This window comes from Melozone crissalis, unplaced genomic scaffold (genome assembly GCF_028551555.1).
Source record: "Melozone crissalis strain CALT ecotype California unplaced genomic scaffold, PUWL_Pcris_2 ptg000029l_1, whole genome shotgun sequence".
Lineage (NCBI taxonomy): Eukaryota > Metazoa > Chordata > Aves > Passeriformes > Passerellidae > Melozone > Melozone crissalis.
In genome coordinates, this window is record NW_026535807.1 from 20,846,975 (window position 1) to 20,871,295 (window position 24,321).

Here is a 24,321-nt window from a genome sequence, read left to right on the forward strand (position 1 = left end):
AGTGATGTATTCCTTCAGCTCAGTCTGCAGCATGAAAAATCACATTGTCAGAGGTGCAGAGCATAACCCAGCCACCTCAGCACAGCCTTCTCCCAGAGCTACCAAAGCAGCAAACCCCAAAGCAAGGGTTTTACACAGGAATGCCATCATTAATAGTTAATGAGTGGTGCTGTGCAGCTGCCTTCTGCTGTTTGGAACCCTGTCCTACCAACAGGAAGCCTTCAATGTGGACTTTGATGCTCACCAGTGGATTACTGGTCACAAGTAAATAAAAATATCTGCAGCTCCGTGGGTAGTGAGACATCAGAAGAATTAGACATTGGTGTTAAGTTTGGAAATAAATGTAAAGAACTCACATCCCCATGAAGGAAGTGAAAAGAAAAGCCTGTACAAAATTGTCATGTGAGGCCAAGCTAACAGATGGACCCCAAATATAAACTCCTGGAGGTTAGGAAAGCTCAGCAAAGCCAAAGTTAAATCTGGAGGGGTATCTGCAGTGCTTCTAGAGGAGCTGAGCAGAGCAGGGATGGCAGGAACCTTCCCAAAGCTGAACAGGGAAAAGGACTCTGCTCTAAATGAGGAAATTCCCCAAGAGCCCCAGGGCTTACAGCAAGAGCCTCAGCCTTTCTATCAGAGAAGGGGGTTGGTCAGTGGAAAGAGAAATTCACAACAAGAACAAAGCCACTCACTCTCCAAATGCTGCCATGCAAGGGGAGATCATAAATTAGGCAGATAAATAATTTAGTCTGCTACCTGCTCTGTTTGGGGATGTGGTATTTTGAGACAGGATTTTTTTTTAAACACTGAGGAATAACAGAACAACTTGCTTTTCTGGGCACCCTGTGCCAGGGCCTGCCCACCCTCCCAGGGAACAATTCCTAATTCCCAATATCCCATCTATCCCTGCCCTCTGGCAGTGGGAGCCATTCTCTGTGTCCTGTCCCTCCATCCCTTGTCCCCAGTCCCTCTCCAGCTCTCCTGGAGCCCCTTCAGGCCCTGAACACTCCCAGAGCTTTCTCCTCTCCAGGTGAGCACCCCCAGCTCTCCCAGCCTTTACAGGAAGAATTCCCATTCCAATGATCCGCCAGGAGGTCTGAAGCAGCTCATGCATTTAAACCTTCTTTATTCTCACCTTCTCAAGTGCATGGGCAGAGCACCAGAACCTCAACACCTCAGATCAAACATAGAATTAGCCACGAGGGGAAGAGAAGAGGAAGAGAAGAGGAAGAGAAGAGGAAGAGAAGAGGAAGAGAAGAGGAAGGAGTTCCCAGCTTTGACAGCATCCCAAGCTTCCCCATCCCCAGGCCCTGCAGTTGATTTTGGCTGTTTCCACATCCCAGACAACACAATTATTGCAGCTCAGAACTCTGACTTCTTTCAAACAGACAGCTAATTAGAGACTTGAGTTCCTCCATCTCCCAGGAATTGAACACATGGAGATCAAGCCACCCCACGCTGACATTGCTCTTCAGAAACAAAAGCAACCTGCTTCAGTTAAAGAAAGATATTGTTGATTCTGACCAAGAATTCTGGTAAAACTCACTCCCTGAGCAGCTGGCACAAAGTCAAGAAGCAGCACGCTTGAGTCTTTGTTATTACTTTCCCTGCCTTACAGAAAATATTCCAGTTGGTGATGTTGTGCAGTGAACATGAGTTACTCAGGCAGATTTCCTGCACAGTCCCATCCTTTGGGAAGGAGCAGCTCTGGGGCAGTCAGGAGATCCCCACCAGCAGCAGCTCCTGCCCTGTTAACTCCAGCAGCCCAAACCAGCACTCAGCACAGGCAGCAAAGTGGAAATCCTGTGCTCAGCTGAGCAGGTGGCATAAATTTGAGATATTTTGTTGGCATTTCAGGTACCAAGGAGCATGACGGCTTACAAATTGGCTATTTGTCTCTAAATGCTCTTTCTAGGTCCTTTTTTAAGGGTTTTAGAGGAAAGCTTGAAGGGTTTGGCTCAAAAGGCTTGGAGTGTTTAGCTTGTTCCAGTCCATAAATGTCACTGGGGGAAAACAGAACCAGTTGTGATTCCTGGTCAGCCTTCTGAGGGCTGGAGTCACCCCCAAAATCAGAGCTTATCACACCAGTTCCATGGCATTTATTGTTACAACAGAAGCTGCTGAACAGCCACTTCACAAATCTATTCCTAGATAGAACACCAGAGCATAAATCAGCATAATGCACAAAGACTGACCAAGTTGCAGACCTGCATGGGCTGAATTGTTAAGCAAAGCTCTGGTGACCTTTGCCAGGTGCCTTCGTAAGGGTAGTTAAGTAGGTTGGTGATGCTGAGGTTCATTGCATTGTTAGCATGAGTGAAGTGTATTCCAAATTAAATCACATTAGCTGGAAGAGGACTCTTCATCTCATTCTGAGATGTTCAATGATTTCCTTCACTCCCAGCAAGATGACTCAAACAGCCTGAGAGGGTCATGCCATGCCACACAAAACCACCTCTGCTCCTTGCTCAAAGCCTGGGAAGCACTTATTTAAAGGCAAAAAGGCACTTAAAACAAGAGCAGTGTCACAGGAGCAAAGCTACAGACTCAGAGCACACACAGCACTCCCTCAGCTCAGCCTGGCTCCTGATTTACCAGCAGTTTTCCTTACTCCAGAGTAAAATACTCCAACGAGGCCCTAATAGTGCCCACAGCCCTCAGAGCCAAGTGAGGTCAAGGAAATAACAGGTTTTTCATGAGCAAGTGGAGGTGAAGATCATGGCTTGTGTCAGCAAGTTCTGGTGATGTATCACATTACATAATGAAGAAAGCTCAGTGCTGGGAAGCACTTTCCTCGAGGAGTTACATAACTCTGCAATGTGCTCTAAAGAATTCTCCTTTCTTGCTTTCAGAGCAAGCAAGAGAGAGGGCAGAGAACCCTCATCCCCCTGAGCAGGAGCTGCTCAGATCAGATGCATTTGGGTGGATCCTCCAGATCACTGGAGGAAGTTGTCAGATGGGTGAAAAAAAAAGGCAGGTGAAGAAAAGAAATTTAAAAAAAAAATTTTAAAAAAAGCACTCCCAGCACATAAAAACACCCTGTGAGATGAGAGCCTGGTATCTATTCTGGAGCACCAATAGCAGCAGCAGGCTCTCAGTGATCAGCTCCAAGACAGGAACATTTCTACCACCCTAAAGTTGTCACTACATTGAAGGAGAGCAGAGAGTAGGAAAAACCACGCAAACCACAAGGTTCTCTCTGCTTTTCCAAGGACTCTTGGCTTCCTCTAAGCTGTGGAGTCCCCCTGGAGACCCTGGGGTGTCACTGATGCCCTTGGACAGCCCTGAGCCTGCCCAGGCTCCAGCACAGCCCGCTGAGGGCTGTGTGCTCACACACTGAGCTCCTCTGCAGCCCCAGAGCTGCCCCAGGAACAGCAGCAGGGCCAGGGGGGACACAGGGACACTGCACAGGGAGCACAGCCTGCAGGGATCCCTGGGAGGCATTCACACTCTCTGAACAGAGAGAGACACAATTCCTTCTCTCCGGTTTTCCTGGAGAAGCACAGAGACCTAAACAATTCTTATCTCATTTACTGCTTCTGTGTTTTGGAACACAGGTGGAGTGTGTTGGAAGATTATTTACCTGAAGGAATTTGCTTGATTGGATTCTGGTGTGAGAGTTTTGTTTTCTTGACCAATCTCTGCAAGCTGTGTCCTGATAGTTGGTCAGGAGATTTGGTTTTGTTGGGTGCTTGTGCAGTTTCAGTTTAGATGTAGTGTAATATAGTATAGAATAATATAATAAAGTAATTAAATAGCTTTCTGATATCATGGAGTCCTCCTCATCATCCCTCCCTGGTAATCCCATGCCCCTGGTCCTGCACCCACCCTAATGCTGCACAGGACTGCACTGCTGCAGCACCTGTGCAAACCAAAACCCCATTTAATCACTGTGCTCTGAAGAGATTGCAGCAAATCTCCTTTTTAGGATTAAAATCAACCTGTGCTGCTCAACACAGAATCCAGACCCAAGCCCAGCCATTCACTTTTTAAAGCACCAGAGGCCAGGAAATTTGTAAGGCACAACCCTGGCAACTGGGCAAAGCAGGAGCAGAAATTCATTTCCCTGCCTCCCTCCTTCAGTTCCAGTCACCTGCACACCAGGCTCTGATTAAATATTAAGCCAGCACTAAGGTGAGCTCCATCTACAGCAGGACACGGTCACAGGAGCCTGGCCTGGGCCTGGCAAGCTGCATGCCACTTGAAATAAATATGAGCAGGAAGATCTCTCGGCCTTTGATTCAAAAGGCTTCTCCTACCTTATGTGAAGTAGTTTTTATCACCCTTTCAGAATTTCCTTGCAATGCAAGCCGGGAGCAGCTATTGAATTCCATGCACAGTCTCAGATCGCTGCCTTCAAAGTTTTCCTCCCAAGCCGTTTGGAAAAAAGGTCACAGGTAAGTTCCTTCACTCCTGACCCTCCTCCCTTCCACACCTGGCACTTTCATCTCCAAACACTTGCCTGCACAGCCCAAACACAGCCCACTGGGCAGGGGAGTGCTCCATGTCAGCGCTAACTCTGCAGAGCACCGGTGTCACAACCTCAGCACACCTGAAATAAAGTCAGCTTCCTCCCTCCCTGAAAGACAAAGTCATTCTCTCAACCCTTGACTACCTCAAGCACTCAAGAAGTGGTGGACTCAATTAAAAACTTAAAATAGAACCAAGCCTGAAAGCTGAACACAGATTTTTTTTTCCTTATTCAGATCTAGCTGGTTCATTTGCATTGGATCCTAGCCCCCCTTTGCACAGCAGGGCCTCATCTTTGGGTCTCAATCAGGGAGATCAGCACCAGGAAAAGCTGTGCTAAATGAAGGGGAAAATCCTCCAGGAAAGAGCCATGGGAAGGGTCAGACATCCCCACTTTGCCTTCCTGTAATTCGGGGCTGCTCACCTCTGTGGCACTGCACACCCAGGTTACGTGCATGAATTGAGATACAAGAAGATAAAGGTTATTTTTGCCTTTAAAGAGATCAGGACAGAGGGTTTGGTTTTAGCAGTGAATTTTACCAAGAGTCACACTGAGGGTTTGAGAATGCCCACTCACAATCCTGCCTGGGTGAAGCAGAGAGCCTGGCAGGATGAACAGGCTAAAGGAGATTTTCTTTGGAGTGCACTCAGCTTCTTCAGCTTGAAGCCAAAAATCAAATTCTTCTTCTGCCCTGGGCTACACAGAAAGATGGAATGCAAGGAAAAGTCAAAATGTACCTGTTCTCCACAACACAGAGCCATTAATCAGAACTCCCAGCAGCAAATAAAACCCCCAGGGGAGATTCCTACCACTGTGAATTCCTTCTTTGCTGTCACTACAAGGACTTTCCACACAAATGTGCTCTCAAAGGACACCACAGCACGAGCTGGAGAAAGGCAGCCTAAACCTCAGGGCACACAGAGCACACAGAGCCCAGGTCACGGTGCCGCTGGATCCTGCCCCTCCAGCCAAGAATTTCAAATAATGATCTGTCAGGGTGCTTTGGGTTTGAACAGCAACGCTTAAATTTCCAGAGGGATGCCTGCCTGCTTCCCAAGGCAGCCATGGGGGGGAACAAAGGAGCACCAACAGAACCTTTCTGAGTCAGCTCCTGCTCTGAATTCCCTGGCAGAAGGAAGGTGAAGGGCCAGGTGAGCACCCAGGATGGAGAAGGAGGATGGCTCAGGGCTCTGCAATCCCCTGAGGTCCCCCAAAGCCAGCACAGCACAAGGTCTCAGCAGCACCACAGGAGGGGAATCCCACCTGCAGCCCACCCTGGGCATGGGACTCAGGGCAGCTGACATCCCCTGCCCTGCCACGGACCTTCCCCTTCACTTCCCTGCTCTGAGCACCAGCACAGCACTGAGGGGAGCATCCCCAGAGCAGACCTGGCAAACAACCCCTGCACCAGCTCTAGGTGCGCCCAAAGGCTCAGTGCCCTGCCTGTCCTGCCAAAAAACTACACTAAAAGAATATTGTTATCTACCACAGTCCATTACAAGTGGGTTTGCTCTCTTATCATTTGTCAAAAAACAAAAGAATCACCTTAATTCTAGTGAAGTATAACTTTCTAAATTCAGAAAACCATACCAGGAGATCAAGGCTGCAGATTGATGGGACCTGAACTGGAAGCCAATCATTTGTCTGCAATGACTCACATGCCTCCCTGACATTTCACTGTATTTCCAGGACCATTAATAGCACTCAGAAGACAAACAAACAAGATTTTACATTCCCCACGTGTGAGCAGAGCGACATCACATTCACAGAAAAAAACAAAATGTTGCTACAGTGAACCTCTGAAATTGAGGCAACCTGGACCAGACAAGCAAAGAGAGGTTGTGCCCACCTCCCATTAAAGGATTTACTCACATTAAAGGATTTACTCCCACTAAAGTGTCCCATTCCTTACCTGTGACCAGCCCCAGGGAGGCACTGAGCTCTGCTGACCCCCATGTTCTGCTCAGCCCAGCCCAGCCCCAGTGTTGCCCTGAGCACTGAACTCCCCCCTGGCCCTGGGAGGGTCCCAGCAGCCCCTCCAGGGACACTCAGGTCCCACTGACACCTCCCTGGTGAAGGTACCACCCCACAGCTGTGTCTCATTAACTCAGTGATTACCAGCAGCTGCTCTGCTCGCTGAGGTGCAGTCAGAACTTCAGGGAGATGAGTCTTTGGTGACACAAGAGCTGGGTGGCCTCAGCCCCCTCCTTGTCCCACATTACCAGGTGTGTTTCTTTCTGAACAGGGCCCACATTTTCCCAACTCATCCCTTTACCACTTTTCTTGTTGTCCTTGATGTCCCTGGCCAGATTTAACTCCAGCAGGGCTTCAGATTCCCCAGCAGAATCCCTGTCTGAGGACAATCTCCCTGTGCTCCCCCACAGCTCCATGTTCCACGTCCAAAAGGAGCAATTAAAAGCTCCCAAGTCACCTGCAGTCATTGTGAGCCGGGAGAAATCCAGCAAAGATGGAAAACCCTGACAAACATCAACTCCCAGCTGCATCCCAAACCCTGCAGAAGGCCAGGAGATTGCTTCCCCACCTTCCCCTGCTGCTTTCTTTGCCTCATTACAGGATGAAGTGAATTCATATTTAGCAAATCTGAATTGCTGTGCTGCAGTTACAGATGTATGACATGCAGGCCTTTGTCTCCACTTGTGTTTGCCGGGGAAGTCTGACTAGAAATCTTATTAACATGCAAATAATGTATATTATATTTCAATCAGTCGCTATAGAGAGCTGCTCAGTGGCAGCATTTTTCTTATCTAGCACAGCAGTGGCACTCACTCCGTCTGCTCAGACACCTCGCAGCAGAATAATTCCTTTCCTGCGAACGTTTTAAAACGGCACCACTTGAAAAGAAACTTTCCCTCGGCAGTTCAGGACAAAACTTCGCTCATGAATCTTCAGCTGCGTTCGCAGCAGCCCTTCCGCCGTCTGGGGAGAGGCAGGAGGAGCGGAGGTGTTGCCACTGGAAACAGTCCCACGCTCCAGATGTGGCTCCGCAGCTGAGCTGGGAGAGCGGAGCCAGCAGAGGGAGCACGGCCCGGGAGCGGGAAAGGGACCGGGATGGGGATGGGGATGGGGACGGGGACCGGGATGGGGACCGGGATCAGGACCGGGATCAGAACCAGGATGGGGATGGGATTGGGATGGGGACCGGGATGGGGACAGGGATGGGGATAGGGACAGGGACCGGGATGGGGATGGGGACCAGGATGGGGACAGGATCGGGATGGCGACAGGGATGGGGATCAGGACAGGGACCGGGATGGGGATGGGGACGGGGACCGGGATCAGGACCGGGATCAGAACCAGGATGGGGATGGGATTGGGATGGGGACCGGGATGGGGACCAGGATCAGGATGGGGACCAGGATGGGAATAAGGAGAGGGACCAGGATCAGGATGGGGATGGGGACAGGGACCAGGATGGAACCACAATCAAGACTGGGATGGGGATGGGGGATCATGATCAGGACAGGGACTAGATCACGACCAGGATGGAGATCGGGACTGGAATGGGGACCAGGACAGGGACCAGGATCAGGACCAGGATGAGGATGGGGATGCGGATGGATGGAGGCTCCCCCAGGGTCACAGCTCCACACCCAACAGGACACAACAGCCAGGAATAAAACCCGCCAGTCGGGGATTCAGATTCTGCTAGGAAAACTGCTCTGTTCTGCAGCACTTCACCCTCTTCAAAAGTTTTGGCCACTTTGCAGCAGACTCGGCTCTGGAGCCAGGCTGGGAGAGCTGGGGGTGCTCACCTGGAGAGGAGCAGCTCCAGGGAGAGCCCAGAGCCCCTGGCAGGGCCTGAAGGGGCTCCAGGAGAGCTGGAGAGGGACTGGGGACAAGGGATGGAGGGACAGGACACAGGGAATGGCTCCCAGTACCAGAGGGCAGGGCTGGATGGGATATTGGGCAGAAATTGTTCCCTGTGAGGGTGGGCAGGCCTTGGCACAGGGTGCCCAGAGCAGCTGTGGCTGCCCCTGGATCCCTGGCGGTGCCCAAGGCCAGGCTGGACAGGGCTGGGAGCACCTGGGACAGTGGGAGGTGTCCCTGCCATGGCAGGGGTGGCTTTGGATGATTTGTGGTCCCTTCCAACCCAAACCAGCCTGGGATTCATTCTCTGATTTTAACATTATTAGCTTTTCCTGCCACAAACCACACAAACAACATCATTAAACTCAAACAAGTTGGTTTAGAGCCACGAGGGCACCCAGGATTTTAAGAGGCTTGTTTGTCTCAAGCGTGCTGTTTAACACAAGCATTTCTCAGCCCAGCTGAGCAGCCCATTAGGAGAAGATCATTAACTCTGACTTGCCCAGCTGTAAAAGAGCCATCAGTCCCCCTGCTCCTTGTGCCAAGGGCAGGGAACAGGGCAGCAGCAGGGACTGAGAGACACCTCCTGCTCCTGTCCTCAACCACAGGGCAATGGCCATTAACAGCAGCAATTCCTACCCACATTTCTGGGCAGCAAAACCAGCATCTCCCACTGTAGCTACAACAGCTGAGAATTCCAGTATTTCAGCAAATGCTATGAAGGATCTGGAGAGGAATTCCTAGCAAGGAGTGAGGGGAAGAGAGCAGCCCAGGGACAGGTACCCAGCAGCCAGCAGGATGCACCATCACATCCATCTCTTCAAACCACGCTGCTCTGCTGCACCACAGCCTGCTCACACTGTCTCCATTTCCAATTCCACAATTCTGCTGAGAAAAACAGCGCAATTAGGCAGGGACACGGGCAGAAGGAATTATGACAACCTCATTCACGGGCTCGCTGAGCTAAGATGAAAGGCAGGAACACTGGCAGGTACAGCCTGGAAGTATCTGCAGGCTGCAAAACACACCAAAAAAAAGTGCAATTAACATAATAGAGAGGGCCTGAGTCGGAATGATGGGATCAAATTAGAATAATGCAAGTGTGGGCTGCACATCGGGAATTACTTCTGACCTGCAAAATCCACTTACCTAAGCAGCTTCCCACACACCTCCTTGGGGCCTGGCATGGCATGACCTCCCTGCACCTGCACGCAGGAGCCTGGGGCAGAGCACAGGGAACAACCCCCTGGGACAGGCTGCCTGCTCTGGGGACAGCTCCGGGGACAGCTCTGCCCAGACTGGGGATACAACCCCAGCTGAGCCCACAGAGTGGGGATCCAACCCCAGGTGAGCCCCCAGACTGGGGATCCAACCCCAGCTGAGCCCCCAGAGTGGGGCAGCTCTGCCAGAGTGAAGCTGTGGCCCCAGCTGACCATGAGCTCCAGGCACATTCAGTGCTGCTCTGTGGGTCTGCAGCACAGCACAGACACCAACCTGAGCAGCGCCAAGCAGGGGCTGCTCCTCCTGCCCTCAGGAAATCCCTGGAGGGAGGCTCAGCCTCTGCACCCACTCTGGGCTCAGCTCAGCACCCCTGACCTGCACATCAACAGCCAGCTTCTTCTGCTGGGTCTAAAAAATCAAATGAAGCTTTTTGAGATGCTGCTGGCAAGGAGGATTTAAGAATTTACTATTTCAATGTTAATAATTTAGTCCCCTATCAGTATGCTGTAGGAAAACACCTTGAAATGCCTGGCTCTTTTTCTTTCAGAGCTCTGTGATCTGCCCTCAAATCAGCTCTTCCTCAAGACACTTTTTTGGGTGTGCTGTATTTTGCTTCAGGTTTTCAAAAGAGCTGCAACTGAGTTTTTTTTTTTTTTTGCCAGAACACACCTTCCCTAAGGACTGAAGGAGCCTTGTCCTCCTGAGCAAATAACCAGGGCAAGGAGGCTGCTGGGTTCAGAAATGTGCACGTCTGTTCCTCAGCTCCTCCCAAAGGTTTGTCACTTGGAGGGGACAAAGCTCAGCATCCCCAGCCAGCAGGAAGCTCAGGAGCAACACTGACCCCAAAACATTGCCTGGTGCACCAACCCAAACCTGCCAAGCTCTACAAGAGGAGCCAAGGACAGAGGTGCTGCAGGGAGAGCCTCCTTCCCCAGGGGCCATCCTGCTCCTCTCTGCTGTGGTTTCTGGTAAAACCCAGCCAAGATTGGCACCACAGAGCAGGAGAGGCCTTCCCTGCCCTCCTTGGGTGGGGACAGTGCCCTGCTGGGAGCTCCACTCCTGCCTGTGCACAGAGCAGCACATCCAGGCTGGCCTGGAGGGAGGGAGGGAGGTTCAGACCTGGCCCTCAGGAATCTCACCAGGCCCCAGCATCCATACACTTTTCCAGATCTTTGCCACAAGTGCATCTCTCGAAGTGTTTTGCAGTTTCCTTGAGAGTGAATTCACAAGGAAGGCCATCAAAGCAGAAGCAGCACGAAAATGCGCTTTGTTCTCAAAGTTCGGAACACAACTGCAAAGTTGGGAGGCTCAAAAGCTGTGCTCTGGGTCAGCACAATAAAAAGCTTCGTCAGAGGAGGACTCCACATCCAGTGAGTCCTGGTAATTCTTTGGCGCTGCTCTGCTCTAAATGGGACGTGTTTACTTCAAATTTTGAAACCATCTTTAAAGCTATTGTGTTACAGCATGGGTTACTTTCTGCTACACCGGTTTTCCTCTCCCAAAACAACACCTATTTCTGCTGTTCTCTTTCTGGACCATGTTGTCCCTCCCCCCTCTGACTTCCCAGGAAGTTTATTGATAACCAGCACTCTGCTCTGTCATCCCTGCGCTCCTGGCACCCCCTCCCTGCCTTGGTTTATTGATTATACAGCACACATCAGCTTGCAAATGAATTTGTCTTTATGTGTTATCATTTAGCTGAATGTTTAGCAGATATTAAGTACCAGAATTTGCCAATATTTCAGAGATCTAAAATAATTTACCTGAGTTTAGTTAGCAAGTTCACATCTTCTTACACATCCTCACACTATTGATTTCCTGCAGCCTGCCAGCAGCACAAATGCCTGTTCTAAGGGATGCTCCCCCCTGTGCTGCTGTCCAAATCACAATATTGACCCCAAAATGAGGGCTTCAAAAGCAAAAGCACTCCCTTCAGTGTGAAACCCTCACTCTCAGGGCTCAGCATTCCCATGTTCTAGTTATGGATTGAAAATGAAGCAAACAGGGTTCTTTTCAGTTACTTGGAGGTGCAAGTTTCTGCCCAAAGCTGGAATTACACCATCCGTGCCTGCTACAGGGCTGACAGGACACACAGCACCCTGCAGGAATAACCTGCTCACCCTGGACTCCACCTGTGCTTTCCTCATGGATGCATTCCTCAGCAGCTGAGCCAGACAAGCACACAGGGGTGCATCCCTGTAAGAACTGCCCTGGCACTGCAGACTCCAGGCACAAAGCACACTGGGGAAACAGGAGCCAGCAGCAGCGCTTCATCTCCATCTCTGCTGCCAGGGAGGCAGAAGCTGCCCAAGCAGGAGGCTCCTGGAGCAGCTGCTGGGCTCCTCCAGTGGAGCACACAAACACAAACACGCTGCTGCTGGAGCGCGGGAGGGAGGGAGATGGGATTTGCGTCATTCACACAGCCTGTCTCAGCAAAGGACATCTCTGGAGGCAGAGAAAACAAGCCCTGCTGGTCTCTACACTAATGCAGAGTCTGCTGCTGAGGCTGTGCAGGGCAGCTCAGCCACAGGCCAAGTCACAAGCTGCCTTATGTAGGGCACAAGGAGCCTTCACATGTGACTGTCGCCAGAGCAACAACTTGAGCTGCTCCCAGCACACCTCAGAGCCCAGCGGCTCCCAGACACTCTGGGGGTGTCCCACAGCTCCAACCCGGGGCTGCCGCGGCCCAGGAAACAGAACCAGCCCCAGATTCAGTTAAAAATAAATCAGCCATGCCAGGTGCAGAACTCAGAGCCGCAGACACAGCCCTTTCCTTCAGCCTGTTCTGTCTCAGCAGACAGCTCTGCTCTGCCTCTCAGCAGGCACCTTCTCCGTGGAACAGCAGCACAGTTTTCAACTTGATTAGGATGAGCACAAACATCCCTCCCTAAGCTGAGAGGGGCCAGTGTTGAGTTCTCAGACACACAAAACTATCCCTGTATAGATGGGAGAAAATGCAGTGCATTTGGGTTTACAACCCCCAAAGAAGTGCATTATTGAATTACACCGAGGAGCTCAGCTCTAGAGGCTCTTGCTGCTTCTCAAACATTAAATGAAATGGATTCACTCAACATTAGTCTTATGCAACTCAGAGTTAAACACCTTAATGAGTTAAACACCTATTGTTATCTTCCTCATGCTGATTCATCACACCTGACAAAGCCTCCTTATCAACTATTCTCATTTCCACCGGTGCATTGTAATGTTGATTTGCTCTCAGCAAATCATTCTAAATTCAGTGAAACCACCCCCGAACCTTTTTTGGTCTGTCCTTGTAGGATAAGCAGCACACCTGCACCTGCTCACCCAGCCCTCTGCTCCTCCCTCCCTTCTTCCATCAGCAACTGGCACAAAAGAAACTTTTTTCCCACTCTGGGATTTTCTGGAAGTGCATAAACCAGCTTATTTTTATATATTTATATGCACACTATTGGACTAAGTTTCTTTCTTTGAGGAGTTTATCTCCAGGCTCATTAACAGTTCCCCTCCTCACAAGCCACAGAATTTCTATAACTACACCAGCTTTTCCAAATTATTTAAGCAGCCTTCACCTGCATATTCCTTCCATTGTAAGAACTGAAAACTTTTAGGACACATGGGGATTTTGTTGTTTAAGTTGTCAGATTTCTTCACTATATTTTATTAAGACCTAACCATAGCCATATTATCTATATAACTTTTCCATACTTCCTTTTATACAATTAACCACATCTGGCAATATGGGAGCCCTGTCAGGAGCCACAGCCTCCTCACACAGGTGGAGCTGCTGCAGGACACGAGTCCAAGCAGTTTAGAAATGTTGGTCAAGTCAAGGTACAGGACAAGTTCTAAAAGCCCTGGTGTGTTTGACTAAGAGAAGCCCAGTTTCCTTTAAAAAGGATTCCATTCTCTTTAGCTTGGAAGTAAAAAAGCGTCAGGAGGAGCAGTGGTCACTGCCCATTTCAGCATCACTGGCACCTGACACTGAACTTCAGCAAACAAGGGATCCTCATGCCCCCCCACACATCCCCCAGGTGGATGGGACAATTGGGTCAGGGGAAACTGAGGCTGAGCCCCTGAGAGCAGAGCTCCAGAGCCCTGGGACCTGCAGGCTGGGCTGCCAGAAGCTGAGGGAACCGTGGGACTGGGAGAAGCCTTTAAAACAAGGGCATTATTCTCTATTTTCCAGGTTGGAGACTTCCTCCACCTTTTGCACCCAGCCAGAGAATGAAGTGAGGCCACGAGTGGCTCCTGCCCCTGCTCTGGACAGCGTGGGGTCTCAGCAGCCACAGCCCAGCCCCTGTGCCAGGCCCACGGGGGTGACACAGCCACCCACCCAGCCAGGCAGGGCCATGGGCAGAGCAGAAGGGGCTCCCTCCCCTGGGAGAACAATTCTGGGGGAGGAGAGGGGACAGCAGGACTGCCCAGCTGAAGGTGGCCCTGAGGCTCCCCAGGCAGGCACGTGGGCCAAGGGCTCGGCCAGCTGCACAGGGCTGGCTCCCAGCTCCCCACTAAGCCCCCAGGCTATGCCTCAGAGCAATACAACTCTGCCATAAATATCCCAGATTAATTCTGATCCCAGCATCAAATCCACTTAAGAGACTTAAAAGCCTCCGAGTGCCCAGAGCTGCCTGCCCAAGGAGGGCTCTGCAAATGAGTCCTGGGCTGCAGAGGAGAAATATTATCAAACAAGGCAAGCCATTTGTACAATTTTTGGTAATGTCGTTTACAAGAGACAAATGGGACAAGATAGCCGAGTTGACATCTTGTACTACAAGCACAGCCACAAAAATCCTCGGGTACTGGACATGGAGGCACAGGATAGGATTAGTGTAAATATTCCATGTTTTCTGGAAACATCTCTTTCTCCTTAAGGGATTGACTGGCTGATTGATTGATAAATGACAGCATGCTCTCCAGTTTATTAAAGGAGCTATTTACTTTCAGAGAGACATCTCTGTTTATAAAAAAGACTAAAGTGATTACCCTAGCATCACAGGAAAAGAAGCCCAGTTATCACTGACAGCAAGAAGGGCGCTGGGGAGGCAGAGCCGCTTCCCTTCCCAGTCTGCTCCCGTGGCCAGGGGCAAGGCTTGGGAGCCGGAGCAGGCAAAGGGGACACTGAGTGACCAGCGACCCTTCTGAAGCCTCCCCAGCAGCACCGAGCAAACGCTGATCGGAGCGCCAGCACCGCCGGCTCCGAGCGCGGCAGCGGCGGCAGCGGCGCTTCCCCCGTGCGGCGGCAGCTCCCGGGACATCCCTGCCCGGCCCCGCTCCCCGGAGCGCGATGCTGCCGAGCCCGGCGGGCTCACGAGCCGCTGCCCCGGCCCCGGCAGCTCCCGAGCGAGCGAGCGGCGCCTCCCGCAGCGGGACGGGCACCCCGGGCACCCCGCTCGCTCCGGGGCTCGCCCTCGCTCCGGCGGTGCCGTATCCGCATCCCGGGGCTGGCCGGGAGCCGCCGCGTCTGTATTTATAAACCTGAGGAATTCGAGCGCGGCGGATCACAAACAGCCCATTGTGCTGTGTCAAGCAGCGAAGTGGGCTCGTAATCCCATGCATGCTTTTCCCACTCCGCTCCGGGAAAGCCAAGCCTTAAATAGTTTTCCAGAAGTAAAACACGCCCGGAAAGCGCCGAGCTCAGTTCTTGCTATTCCAGAATCCCTGCTGCTTCGGAACCGCGCAACTAAGCGGCTTTCGCAGCGCTGGGGAAACGCAGACGATTAATTACAGCTTAGAGAGGCTGGAATAGATGCGGCGGCCAGCAGCGAAGGCGGCCCGAGCGGGGCGAGCGGCGCTGGCCCGGGCCAGCCGGCCGGTGGCGAGCGGCCAATGTTTACTGACCCCTGGCCGGGTCACTTTCGATAGCGGCCGGAGCCGGGGGCCGCTCTGGGCAGCGCCCGGGGCATCTCCGGGGGGCGGGCGGCTCCCCCCGCCGGGTACCCCCGCGCTCGGAGCGACCAGCAGCGAACACGTACGGGGAGAAGGGCAGGGCTCGCCCCGCTGCTCCCAGCCAGCGAGCTCCGCCACCGAGGCTCTGCCCGGGGCATCCCCCGAGCGCCGCGGGGGGACAGCCGTGGGCACGGCCGGCGGGGCAGCCGGGGAGCCCCGGCCCGAATCCCCCGGGAGCCCGGCCAGGGAGCGAGTGAGACACGGACACCGAGGCTGGGGCCACCCTGCGCAGCCCATCGCTGTTCCCCGGGCCGCCCGGGGCACACCCCGCAGGGAGTCCCGCTGCCGCCAGCCTCGGGCGGCCGAAGGCGGGAGGGGAAAGGGAAGGGAAACCCCGCTAGGGAAACTCCCTGCGCGAAAAAGGGGCAAAGAAAGGCGGACGGCGCTTACTTCTCGTGCCTGGCGTTCTCCTGGATGGCGCTCAGTACCCCCGGGGGCGCGGGGGGGACGCCCTGCTGGAGCCGGCATGTGGCCAGGTGCCGGTGATGCTCGTCCTGCAGGCAGGCGTTTTCGTGGTACAACTTGGCCACTTGCTGCTCCAGCTCGTCTATCCTCCGTTTCTGCTTCTCCAGCAGCTCCTGCTGCGTCTCGATAATCTTGTTCAGCTCCTTCAGGTACTCGGCCGCCTTGCTGGGGTTCTCGGCGGGGCTCTCCATGGCCGCCCCGCACCTCCGCGGCGCGGGGGGGGCAGGCGCCGGCCAGCGCGCTCCGCTGGCAACTTAAGCGAGAGGGGAGGAATAAATAGCCCGGCGGGGAGCGGCGCCCCGCGGCCCCGCGCGTCCCCTCCTAGAGCCGCGGCTGCCCGGGCGGGCGGCGGCCCCGCGCCGCCATTGCTGCCGCTCGGCCCCCGCCGCCGAGCGAGGGCAGGGCCGCCGGCCGGGGGAGCCGGAGCCGCCGCCGGAGCCGCCCGGAGCCGCCCGGGCCCCGCCGCACGGCGCTGTCCCCGCGCCCGTCCCGCCCTGCCCGAGCCGCAGCCGGGCTCGCCCGTCGCCTGGCAGCGCCCGCGCCCCCGCCGCGCTCGGAGCCGGGCATGGGCAGGGGCGCGGGCCGTCCCTGCGCCGGGCCCGCCGCTCCCCGCCTCCCCCGCCGCCGCCGGGATGCGCTTAAGTAACGGCGGCCGCTCCTCCGGGGGGCCGGCGGGGGATCGGCGAGCGCCCCATCCGCGCACCGCATCCCCAGCTCTGCATCCCATCCCTGTATCCCATTCCAGCGTCCCATCCCTGTATCCCATCCCAGCATCCCATCCCGCATCCTGTCCCCGCATCCTATCCCTGTATCTCATCTCTGTATCCCATCCCCGCATCCCGTTCCTGCATCCCATTCCAGCATCCCATCCCTGTATCCCATCCCTGTATCCCATCTCCAAATCCCATTCCCGCATCCTATCCCTGCATCCCATGCCCGCGCCCCATCCCGGCGCGGCTCCGGCCCCGTTCCCCGCGGCGGGAGAGCCCCGGCAGCGGTGCGGGAGCGCTCTCGGAGCGGGGCCCGGGGCGGCGCGGGGAGCAGCGCGCTGTGCGCGGAGGCGGGCGGGGACCCGGCCTGCGGGACCGGAGCTGTCCCTGCCACAGCTGGGGAGCGCTCCCGTGCCGGGGGGGCAGCGGGGGTGGCCCCCCGAGCCGGGCGCCCCAGCAGCACGCCCCGAGTCAGGCAGCAGAGCCCTCCGCCTCTCCCGTCAGCATCCCTGGCGTTAAAACCTCTGTTTGCGAAACGCTGCCTCCCGCTAAGGCTGCATCAAGCCAAGAAAAGTTGCTGAGGTTTTGGGTCCTGTATCATCCCAAGTGTGTGTTGGGAATGCTTGTGAGAACCGGGAGTAGGAAAGGGAAACGGGGAGATACTGCAGGAAGAAGATAGGAAGCTGAAGACGTGATTTTTCTCCTCCCTTCCTCTTTTTGTCTCCTTTTATTTTTTCTAATTTTTCTACCTTTTCTCTCCATTTTTCCACTCGCCAAGTTTACAATTAATAAAATGTTCTTGGAGGGGTTGTTCTGCTGTCACTGACGCGCCGACCCTTGGTGGTGGAGTCAGCGCTTCCTCACCTCTGCCAGGACGCCCTGTGCTCCAGGAGCGCGGCCGGTGCCGCAGGGCGAGGGGAGCTGCGGGCTCCGCCTCGAACCCTTCGGTGCTCCCAGCACAGGCCGGCTGTCCCAGCTGCTGTCCCTGTCCCCAGGGGGAAAGGGCCGTGAGGGGAGGCTGCAGCCACAGCCAGACCCCTCTGGCAGCTCCCAGGGCCACTCTGGCTTTAGGCAGAAATAACTTCTGGCAAAACTTCCTTTTGCTCTGACACGAGTGCACGAAGGGCTGTTGTGACTGCCGAGGTGACTGAAGCACGAAAGACTGATTTCCAGTCCTAGTGGGGATCCTGACTTCACAGTCACGTCTTCAGCTGCTCTCTGAAGACACCAAGCCTCCTTCCCAGGAACTTTATTAGTATTTTTCATTAGAATTCTTGAAAATATTTCTTTCTAGAACACTATTAGTTCAGAATGTATTTGCCAAGGTGCAGTTTACTCTGCTCTGTGTGGAAAGAAATGGTTATCATGGTATCTCAGTGAGGCAACCTGCACAGTAGCAGGCAGCCAGAGTATTTGTCAGGGGTTAAATCAATAAATAAAGCAAATGAACTTGCTTCTTATATGCAAAATAAAATGCAAAGTAAGACACTCAAAACTCATTAAAGGATGCGCAGACAATAAAAGCTTATTAAGCGTTTCACAGCAAGGGCAGTGGAAGTGGAGCAGCACAGCTCCTACAGCGAGATCTGTTTGAAGCACCCACAAATTCCCAAGTTCACAGGACCCGTGAGCACTGCTAGAGAGGCAGGAGCAGCATTAAGCTGAGAGTTTTCTGCTGTCTTGTCCCACTAGCAGGGAAAAGGCTCTGTTCCCGCCCGGAGAGCTGTGCCCGGCTGCTCCCTCTCCACAGGAAACCATGAATTACCCTGATAAATACATTAAACCCCCAGACATGCCCTGGGGCTGGCACCTGGAGCCTGCACCGTGTTCCTGGTGTGTTCTGGATGTTGCTGCTGCTCAGCGCTGAAAGAGGGAGGAGGACTCTGTGCCTCAGGGATGGCCTGTGCCCTTCCAAAAGCCTGTATGCTCCACCAGGCTCTGTGAATTAACAAGGAGAGGTAAACTTAGAAGATAAGCATATTCATAGAATCAATAATGTATTCACCCTCTATCTGTGGAGACACAGATTGTAAAAGCAGACCCAGCTTGTTCAGATTTGCTCAGTTAGAAAATTAAGTGACATCAAGCCTAACCTTTTAAAATATGAAAATCATCAAAATAACATTCTTATTACTTGCTAACATCCTACCTCAGACAGTCCTTTTCCATAAGCTACGCAGCACATGGTTAATTCTTGCCTGGGAAAGTGCCAAGGAACATTTAAATATGAAAGGGAACGTTGCTCATTCAGTAAGTAGGATTCTCTTACTCAATTATTATTGGCAAGAGAGAAGTCACAGAGAGGTTGGGGCTGGAAGGGACCCTCTGGAGGTCACCCAGTCCAACTTCCCTGCTAAAATATCCCATTACCCTTTGGGAAAACCTTAAGGTGTCTCGAGTTTTGGTGTTTTCTGGCAAATCAGTACCCTGCAGAGGATCCTTTTTGAGTGTTCAGAGTCTGGTCCAGACTCAGAGTCACATCCCTGGTGCCCACAGGCTCATGAGCTGTTTGATGCCCACCAGAGATCGGGCACAATCCTGGTTCTTGAGCTGCCAGAGCTCAAGCAGGGTTTGGACAAGGCTCTCAGGGATGCCCAGGGTGGGATTGTTGGGGTGTCAGAGCAGGGCCAGGGGCAGGGCTGGGTGATCCCTGGGGTCCCTTCCTGTTCTGTGTTTGCCTGTCCTGTTCTAAGAGCCTGGCTCTTGCCCTCACTGCCCAGCTTGGGTGGTTTGTCAGAGTTAAATTTATAGTTCTGTGTAGAGGCTGAGCACGAAATGTCACTCTCTCACAAATGGTTTGGTGTGGCTAATAATGCCATGGGTGAGCAAACAGCTGAAATAATTTTTTTCAAAGGAAGATAAGACCAAGAAAAAGCCTGTGATACATATTTTTCTATGTAAAATTAATTAGGTCAATGTAATATAAAAAAACAGGAATTCAGAAGTCATGCAGTGATTTGTGCTCAATCCTAACTCTGCCCTCCATCCCTCTCTTTTAAAATTCTCTTCGAAGCCTCTTCTTTCTTGGTTGCATTTCCCTCCTAGCTCCCCCCCAGCCCCCTTAAATCTCTGCCTCACTTCTTGGTTCTGCTGCTGTGTTTAGTCACTGAGGAATGTTATCCTGCTGTTCAAGTTTATCCTGTTGTTAGAATTTATATGTAGGTCACAGAACTCACAAATGGTTGAGGGTGGAGGGACCTCAAAGTCCCTCCAGTGCCACCCCTGCCATGGCAGTGACACCTCCCACTGTCCCAGGCTGCTCCCAGCCCTGTCCAGCCTGGCCTTGGGCACTGCCAGGGATCCAGGGGCAGCCACAGCTGCTCTGGGCAGCCTGTGCCAGGGCCTGCCCATCCTCCCAGCCAGGAATTCCTTCCTAAAATCCCATCCTTCCTAAAATTGTCTTCTCTTTCAGTGTCAGGTCCAGGCTCCTTTCCCACCCTGCATTTAATGTGTGTGTCCCCTCCTGGTGTCCCAAGGTAGGGCAAAAGTCCTGCTCTCATTCTGGGTGCTCTCCACTCACCCAGCAGTGCCTGCTCCTCTCCAGGGGATCAGGATGTTATCCACTGGATAACACCAGGAAAATCAACATTCTGGGGGCCTGTTTGCTGCACTCTTTGGATGTTCCTGGGGGAAAGAAGGAAATTGGAATCCCACTGCTAACCAGGACCACAGACCCCATAAACCAATAATGCCTGGGAGATGAGACCTGATTCTGAAGGATTAAATAAGAAAAAGGAGAAAGCACAGCCATAAAGACCTGAAATCTTTTTGGAACAGTGATGTTTCTGGTTTTTTCCCTCTCCTGGTTAAACATAACCCACTTTTAAGACCTGATATCTTATTTCTCTTAGCAGTTTATTTGATTTCTACTTAAAGGCATGAAACTTCCTCATGCCTTTTCCTACCCCAAATCCTTTTCATTATAATCTCTGGTAAAATACTATCATATTACACTTTTTTCTTAGTTCAGTGGAATGCATTTGGGCTTTATGTAAGTACCTCAATCCCTCCTCTAAAGGGAGAATACCTGGCCCACTTTCAGGAGCCTCCTGGCTTATTCCACCCCACAGTGCCTGTCCGGCTTGGATGGCACTTGGAGAATTAGGCTGTTCTTACCCTGACCAGCTCCGAAAGCATTTGAAATATCCCAAGCTAAGCATGGCAAAATTACAGGCCATATTTTAAGATATCTTCACAGATAAGGCAGCAGAAAGTTCAATTTTAATTTTCTAAGTCTGATCCTGAGTGGACTGATCATTACTGTTTGTAGGAATTGCCTTTTGATTTATGAAAGAAATTATAAATTGGCTCCTCCAGGTTTTGTAGCTGAATCTGGAGGTTTGCCTGCAAAGTGTGGCCCAGAACTAATCCATCTAAGTGTGCAGCTTTAACCAAGCCTTCATTCTAATGAGCCTTTGATAAAAGATTTCCTTTGTGCTTTTGCTGGTTTCTGTGATTTCTGCTTCCATATCTTGTTTTGGTAAGTGATATCAGGGAATGTTAGCAGGCAAAAACCAAATGTGTCCTCTTGTGCAAAGTCCTTGGGAAAGGACTGTGTCCTTGTGTCCTGGAAAATAAAAAGCACTGTTAATGGAAGGTATCAAGCAACTCAAACATAAAGTGATAATTTAACAGAGATAAATAATAACCATATCAATACATCCCTAATAGAAAAGGGACACGTTAGCTAGGAATGCTTTGCTTCTTTGGGGAAAGAGGAAAGCTCAGTGCTGGGTTTTAAAGGAATGGGTGTGCTGGAATGGCTCCCAGCTGTCCCTGGGGAGTACTCTGGACTCCGGGGCTCTCCAGAGGGAAATCAAACAAGAACAGAACAAATCTTGCTCTGAAATTGGGAAGTAATTTTATAAAAGGGACTAAATGGAACTTATAACTCTAATTTAGCAATAAATATAATGAAATTTGGAGTAAGGTGTTAATTGAAGAAGTTATTTTATAAATGGTGCAGAAAATTTTTTTTCGTGGTGCTTGAGCTGAGATTGAAGCCAAACCAGAGCTGGAATCAAGGCCACCTTTTATGAACACATCATATTTTAAGTTGTGGGATAAACTGTGACTGGAGGAGATGTATTCTTGCTGTGGCACCAAGTACCTGGGGCAAGAGCAAAAAAATACCAGAAGAAAACACTTCCTATCTCATAAATGGATAAAACACAGGGACAAAAACCACAACCTTGGCATCAGGGTGGGAAGCTGAATCCTGAAAGAGGAAAGGAAACAAATAAACCCATCCCAAAACACAGCTTCAGAAACTCCCTGAAAGCAAGGAGAAGTACCAATGCTAAAATAGCTGATTCCATGTCTTGTCACCACTCCTTGTGGTTCCATGATTTCATTGCAGTGTTTGGGAGCTTATAAAGCAATAAAATATCAAATAGCAGCATTTCAGTAGAAAATAAAAACCCAAACCAAAGTTTTCATCAAGTGATTTCTGAACAAAAACTTGACAAGCAAACTTGCTCATGGAAATCTGTCAGAGGTTTCCATGTGTGTTTAGTTGGGTTTTGTTTTAAAACATCGTTTAAATGATTAATTACCTAGTCTGCCAAAGTCGTCCACTATTTTCCATTTTAAGATGTTTTATTCCATTTTGATTCCATACATTTCCATTCTCATATTTTTCTGTGCTTTAATTGGTCAGAGTCAGTTTTTCCATGCTTACCATATCCATGATTAGACTGAATTATCTTGGCAAATTTCAGCAAACCCTGCATCCAGAATAAGATTATGAGGAAACATGAAAATCAGATCATATTCCATTCTTTTTTAAACATCCATGGGAACAGAAATTAGAGAAAGGTCAGACTAAGCAACTGTGATCAAGTACAAAGTCTTCAGAAATATGGATTTCTTTTCATGGAATCATAGGATATTTCAGAGACTCTCCTGAGCTGGGAGGGAGCCACAATTCAGTCCTGGCTCTGCACAGACTCCCCAGCAATCCCACCCTGTGCATCCCTGAGAGTGTTGTCCAAGTTCTCCCACTGGCATTTTAAGTTGGGCACCTCCACTGGTGAAAACCAAGGATTTTTATCATTAATTTCTTGTTCCCTTTTCACATCTGTAACTGGCATGTTGCTTCCAAGAATGCCAGGAACAGAAAGTCACTTGGATGGCACAGCAATATTTTTTACCTTAGGAAAATAATTCTGCCTTCCAAGAGAAGTTTAAATTAAAAAAAAAAAAGGGTGAGACATCCTGAAAAATCAGTACCTAATCATAATTCCAGCATGTATCCTGTTCATTCCATCTGAATCCAATGGATAAAATCACAGTTTGAAAGCAGGGCACACCATAGTTTATCTCTTTGTCATCAACAAAACTTGAAGGAAAAATATCCTATTTTACTCATTTCACATGAACTGCAGCAGCCCATAAATTCTGCAGACTTGGGTTCCCCACCTTTCCTGCACCCAGACCACCTTTTATTGGATATATTTCTATGGTTTTAATGGTGATGTGGAGAATTTTATCAGTTTTTCCAATTGTGCAGTGCCCCCAGGACAGCTGCACTATCTGCTGATGAGATCAGCACACAAAAATACAACATTTTAGTGTATCATAGCAGGTAGAAAAGGGCAATGTTAATTCAGGCAGTCATTAACTAAAACAGGGCATGAGCTAATAAAGCTGTGCAATGATTAAAGGGGTATATTTTTGATCCTGTGGTCATTAAGGTATGTTTGTACCAGTGCAATTAGAGCAGCCCAGGTTTGCTCTGACTCACTGTTTTTATCAGTCTGCAGTTGTTCAGATTTCCACCATATCCTTTTGTTCTTGAGAGGAACCCATAATATATCACTCTATATATAAATATACACGTGTGAAGAGAAGGAGAAATAACATTTCATTTGTACAAAAGGAGGAAAAATCACCCCCCAGCTTTATCGCTGACAACAGCTGAGGGAAATTTAAGTTCTTTCATTTTATTTGCAGCAAGGCTTAAAAATAGATTTGCAAATTCAGACTAGAAACTCTTCTATCCTTTTCCAAAAAAGAAAAGCACATCACAAAATGGACAAATCAATTCCAATTGCTTCTTGCCCAAAGAAACAGCACTAAACCTCAAGGTGTCTCAGGTAAAGATTCCAAATCAGGAAATGAAAAGCTGAACAAGAAAACGCTGGGGTCAGGCAGCTCAACCTTTCCTTATCCCTTTTTATCCCTTCTCTTTCATGCTGCTGTGAGGCACACGGAGGGATGGGAGGTGCTGGATCATTAGGAACAGTCTGTATTTACAATTTCAGCCTGGGAGCCTCAGCCAGCCCTTCAGAGCTGACCTGGTGTGTGCAGCCCCAGCCTCCCTCCCTCCCTGGTGCTGCAGCTGCCTGGGGAGCCCCAGAGCCAGGAGTTCACTCTGCTCATCTGGGGAAGGTTCAAGGGGAACATGGTTATTTCTGTCCAAGCTTACATGAAAAAATGTGTTTGCCACCTCCTGATTGCCAAATATTGCCTTTTTTCTGGTCTTGCGTGAGCAAGGGCAGTGAAACACTGTGAACAGAGGGGGAATCCAGCCCAAGGGGATGCTGGCCTTATGGAGAATGTAGCTTTTGTTGCACATTTCCTGTTACTATTAAAAGCTCACAATTAAAATGCTCCCATGGACATGGTGCAGCCCCAGCCTCTTGATGGTTGGTCATACAACAGAGCTCCTCCTGTGAGTTGAGGTTTCACTTGGATCAG

General features: G+C 51.0%; 1 protein-coding gene across 8 annotated transcripts in view; it reads right to left on the reverse strand.

The window, feature by feature from the left end:
* The window catches only part of IQSEC1 (IQ motif and Sec7 domain ArfGEF 1), a 300,151-nt gene extending 283,921 nt beyond the window's left edge, over positions 1-16,230 (reverse strand). For 6 of the 8 annotated variants that reach the window (XM_054281173.1, XM_054281172.1, XM_054281170.1 and 3 more), the window contains exon 1: positions 15,836-16,229. In XM_054281173.1, the coding sequence (XP_054137148.1) occupies positions 15,836-16,101 (266 nt within the window). In that variant the 5' untranslated portion in view covers positions 16,102-16,229. Of the gene's footprint in view, positions 1-15,835 lie in introns of all 8 variants that reach the window. The other 2 variants (XM_054281171.1, XM_054281179.1) reach the window with 2 other exon arrangements.
* Between the last annotated feature and the right edge of the window lie 8,091 nt (positions 16,231-24,321).